The sequence below is a fragment of the Dipodascopsis tothii genome (assembly GCF_038497935.1).
Source record: "Dipodascopsis tothii strain CBS 759.85 unplaced genomic scaffold V1510scaffold_71, whole genome shotgun sequence".
NCBI classification, from domain to species: domain Eukaryota; kingdom Fungi; phylum Ascomycota; class Lipomycetes; order Lipomycetales; family Lipomycetaceae; genus Neoaidaea; species Neoaidaea tothii.
The window spans coordinates 1-5,009 of record NW_027118055.1 but is presented as its reverse complement, the minus strand read 5'-3'; the positions used below and the strand labels follow the sequence as shown (position 1 = coordinate 5,009).

Here is a 5,009-nt window from a genome sequence, read left to right as displayed (position 1 = left end):
AAAAGATGTCCTACCAGACACGAGCTCGAGCAGCTGGCGTCGCTCTGCGGCTTGCGCAAGCAGCAAGTGAGCGTGTGGGTAAGTTCGAAGTTTAGCTGACCGCTCTCTTCAGCCATCCTGAGCACACTGCAGATCGCTTGCTAACGGTCCTCCAGTTCGCAAACCGTAGAACAAGGTTGAAAGCGACGCAGTCTCCTGGCTGTAATTCCTCAGCTGATCCGGCCCAGCTTTCACCCTGAGCTGGCGGATATCGAGGACCTCCTTTTGTTTCCAATACCCTGATCCTCCACGTCGTTTTGCGCTACCATCGCCGTCTCCCTACTCCACAGCCGCGAGGATCCAGCCGGACTCTGTCCGTAGCTCCTTCTGTACAAGTGTCTCGACTACATAGACTCAACTCTAAAGTATTGTTATTGTTCGATAACGTACAAATCAAGTATGAATAAGGTTAAGACAGGCTAGGCGTTGCCGTTGTATACCCCACCGCCAGTCTATTACCAACGAAGTGGACTTGTATCTTGGGATTTAAGACTCACTCCTCCTCAGCGTCCTGCTGGTAGCTGATCTTTCTGATCTCTCCCAACCGCTTCCTGGCTGCACCGAGCTCGTTCTCCAGCTTCAGGATCTCAACCTGCTGTTCCATGTCTCGACGCTTGAACTCATGGGAACTAAGCTTGCTGTAGTCAATCATGTCTTCCCCGTCATCGTAGCCCCTCTGTGTCAAAATCTGCTGGACCTGGTTAACCAGAGATCTACAAGCAGATGTCACACTCTTGCTCGCAGTCTCAAGCCTATCCTGTAGCTTTGTGATCAGAGCTTTTTTGTCCGGGGAAGCACCAGAAAACGAAGAAAGCTTCACCCTGGAAGCAGCCACCAACTGAGCGGTGGACGCTGACACACCATTCGATGCAACGATTAACTGCTCCAGACTGTTGTTTCCTCCAATCACACCATCTGCTGTTTCGATAAGAATGTTCGTAGACGACGCCACAGCCTTAGCAGCAGAAATTAGGCCCTCGGTCCATCTGTTGTGCTTCTTGTAGAAAGCAGTTCGGGTACTGCTGCCCCGGCCCTGTGCCACAATCTCTTGCTGCGAATCAGTCGAGGCCTTGATCAATTGAGCAATAGCATTTGTCACCGCCATAGCCGCAGCCAGAATAGTGTCGTGAATCTTCAGGTCATAGCTGGCAAGAGAAGGATCCTTCGGCTTTGTCATAAGCTGATTTAGGCGAGATGCCGCTTTCGCAATAGCCTCCGCAGCACTGTTCAGCTCTCTATCAACAAGATCGCCAATGTCTCCTGCAGCATTCGCTAGAGCGCTATGCTTAGGGCCAAACGACTCAGCCAGTTTCGATAGCCTTTGCAAGTTACGTTGAACCTCTAGGTTGTTTGAGATGACTCGGTCAGTTCTCTGATCAATAGACAGCGGCGCCAACTTTGTCGACAGCAGATTGTTGAAGAACTTCTCCGAGGCGGTCGCAGAATCTCTCGCTGTGTTCAAGAGAGCCTCAGCACGCTTGTCGTCACTTGCCAGGCGAGTAAGGCCCTTGGAATTCGACAAGATGTCAGCAATAGATCCGCTGAACACGGTGACAGTGTTGATAACCTCACTGTGATCACCATTCGGTCCATCCGCAATGAAATTATTGAAAGACGTAGCAAAGTCCGTTGCCGCAGAGCTTGCCTTTTCAATGACAGACAGCAGATAGCTTGGAGACGAGTTCTGGTTTCCGGCCTGCATGGGTGACTCCAGCTCGTAAACAGCCTCCACAATTCTCTGGCTTCCACTGAGCAGTACCGCATCAATGATCGAGACCAGCTTGTCAAGATGCTCGACGAGAATGGTGTCAATGCGCTCGTCAAGCGCCGCATCCTCTTCGTTTTTGTTAAGCGACATCTCGTTCAGCCGAAGCAGAGCCTCGTCCATGCCGGCTTTGTAAACTTCAAGCTCGTCTTCTTTTTCCTTCAAGAGACGCTCGGCCTCGCCATCGAAGCCCTTCATCCGGTCCGACATCTCATCCAGAGCTCTCTGCTTGCTGCGGACAGACTCTTCGAGATCAGACATCTCCCGGTTATGCCGGGCAAGTATACTAGAGAGCTCCGAGCCCTTGGTGCGCTCGCTCTTGTCTAGGTCATCCTTGAGCTGTTGAATCTCACGCTTAAGACGTTCAACCTCCTCTTCTTGACCGCCCTTAACTCTGTCTAGATCGAAGCGCGCGCGGTCACGTTCACGAATTAGATCAGCCAGCTCTAGATTTTTAGCCTTCATCTCTTTCTCCATCTTCTCCTTCTTATCGATCGCTTCCTGGGCCGAAGCAGCCTTGAGCTGGAGCTTCTTGTAGCGGCCCATGAGATCAATATGTTCAGTTCGAAGTTGAGAGTAGAGCTTGGCCAAAGCCTCGTACTTTGACTTCCAGGTGGAGATCTGCTCCTGGATGGCATTGAGCTGGTCGTCCTTAACTTTCATTTGCTGTGCGGACATGTTGGTGAGCTGCAACAGCTCGGTCTCCAGAGCTTTCACACGATTGTCGTACCGCTCCAACATAAGCTGATCGCGATCATACATGCCACGAAGATTGAGAAAGTCTCGTTCTAGTTCGGCGACACGTCCTTGAGCTTGACGCTGGAGCTGGTCACGCATGAGCTGCTCCTGAGCCAGGCGCTGCTGCTCGGCTTGTTGACGCTGCTGCTCCTCAAATAAACGCTGCTGTTCAAGCGCCATTTGCTGCTGACGAGCCATGTCGGCTTCCTGCTGAGCCTGGAGGCGACGCTGCTCGGCTTCATACTCTTGTTGTTGGCGTTGCTGCTGTAGATAGGCTTCGGACTGAAACGGATCTGGCGTGACAGCTGCAGGCACAGGGCTTGTCTCGGGGCGGCGTGGGAGAGCTGGAGCCTGCTCGTCATCAACAAAAAGGTTGGGAGGATCCTATAGTTTAGGTTAGCAAGCCGCAATAAGCAATAGACATATAACGAGCATCATGAAGACCGATGCAAAGCTTTCTCGCCAGGCAGCATGCGGAGTAGAGTAAGGTATTGAACAGAGTGGAACTGGTGTACAGAAGCCGAAGCCGGAGGAAGAAAAGCAGCGCACAGATGACGTGAAGGGCGCCGGTGGGCGTGGCAAGTGGGAGAGGGAGATCAGGAACGGATTAGGCCGGCGGGCGGGCGAGGCATCGCGTTGGAAGGGAGTTGGTACAAGGGTGCCGGTGGGCGTGAGAACTGCAGAGCGATCATACAGTCGCCGGTGGGCGCTGGAAAACGCAAGGCAGGGAGTCCCCGGCGGGCGGGCAAAAAAGGCAGAAAGGAACGCCTTGCAGTCGCCGGTGGGCGGCCGAGTGCGGTGGGAAGGTATATGAGAAGCAGGAACGCGGCATTAGGCGGTGGGTGGTAGAGTTTCTTAGAAAGCTCGAGATGAGTAGTTGCCGGTGGGCGTCGAAAGATTAGAGAGACGAGAGTGCCGGCGGGCATTGGAACGTTACACTTTAGAAAGGCTGCGAGTAGCGGTGCGGGTGTAATGGGGCTTGCGTGTAACGTAGCAATGTAGCTGAGGCAGGTGGAGCACGAGCGGTGCCGGTGGGCGTGGGAAGCACTATAGGGAATAGAAAAATGGGTAAGAGTATCGTCAGCTGGTGGGCGGCGTACAGGATTCATACGAACTGGCACAGACGGAGCAGGTATCAAGGAACAGTGTGTGGAAAAGGAATAGGCAGGTGGATTGTGTAATGCTGGAGGATGTGGTGTGGCGCCGGTGGGCGTGGAAAGGACGAGTTGAGGCTGAGATTGCCGAGGCAGGGTTGTGCGCTGGGCAGGGCGAGTAGAGTGAGTGGGCCGGCGGGCGTGGGGGAGGCACCGGTGGGCAGAGGAGATATATATGATAGAAGGAGAGATAAAGATCATGTGGTTTTATGGGTAGGGCGCGGGTATAGCATGGAGGGAGCCGGTGGGCGAGGGAAAGCAAGCGAGTGTAGAAAGGCAACTTACCACGGGGAGCTTAGGGATGGTGATAAGCGAGGTGAGGTAGCGAAGGTTGGCGCACTCGTAGTAAAACTTGACGAGGCGGTGGTGCTGGGAGACGTATCTGATGCGAAGTGGCTCGAGCGCTTCGTCGGACTGGGTTGTGGCATGCATAGCGCGAAGCATGCTGGTGATGAATTTGTAGATGCCGTAGCTTTCGTGGACTAGAGGAACGAGCGAGGAGATGCGACATTCGTTGGAGCTTCCTTGGCGGAAATGGGAGAAGATAAGGCGTTGGAAGGAGTCGATGTGGTCTTGGAGGGACATGAGATCGGAGATGGTTTCGTAGCCTTCGTTGGGATCATTGATGGTCTTGAGAGAGATGTACTCTTCGTACTCGAAAGTACCGTTGAACTCGGGGTGGTTTTTGTGAAAGCGGAGCTTGGAGAGGAGGAGGTCAACGTACTCGCGAATGAGAGCGCCATAGCCGCGGGAGCCCTCACCGTGGATACTACGGGAACAAGCTTCGATCCAATTGAGCTGATTTTGAGCGTCGGTGAGACAGGAAGGGTGGCCTTCCTGAAGAACCTTATGGACGGTAATGAGGGCTTTGAAGGTCTGAACCTCGTCTGCGAGGATGGGCTGGAGCTTGAGGGTCGTCCAGAAGGCAGCGGAGGATCGGTGGTCCCAGGTGTAGACGATACAGCCTAGAAGAGGTTAGCAGTGAAGGGGTGATGTGATCGCCCTGGCAGAGCGAGTGAGGGGAGAGGAATAGGAAGAGAAGAAATCGAGAGAGTGGAGGATGGGGAGGAGAGTGGGAGAGCGGTTGAGAGAGAGGGAGGGAGGTGGAGTAGGAGGCGGCAAGGGAAGAGCGCTGTGTGAGGAGGAAAGTGGCTAAGGCGGAGGGGAGAAGAGGGAGAGGACTAGAGAGGGGCCAGGGCGAGAGTGCGGGAGGAGAGAGAGGGCAGAGGGAGACCTACTTCGGACGTGCTTGCGCTTGGGGGCGGACTCGTCGATGGAGGTTGCTTTTTTGATGCTAACGGCGAGGTCGGTAT

General features: G+C 54.1%; 1 protein-coding gene across 1 annotated transcript; it reads right to left on the bottom strand.

Annotated features, from left to right (window-relative positions):
* Positions 1–290: 290 nt before the first annotated feature.
* V1510DRAFT_424347 (ANTH domain-containing protein) lies at positions 291–4,950 on the bottom strand (the record flags this gene model as incomplete). Its single annotated transcript, XM_066935086.1, has 3 exons — positions 291–2,926; positions 3,982–4,661; positions 4,935–4,950. Coding segments are annotated over 3 exons (3,090 nt in total), but the record flags the coding sequence as incomplete, so codon positions are not given.
* Between the last annotated feature and the right edge of the window lie 59 nt (positions 4,951–5,009).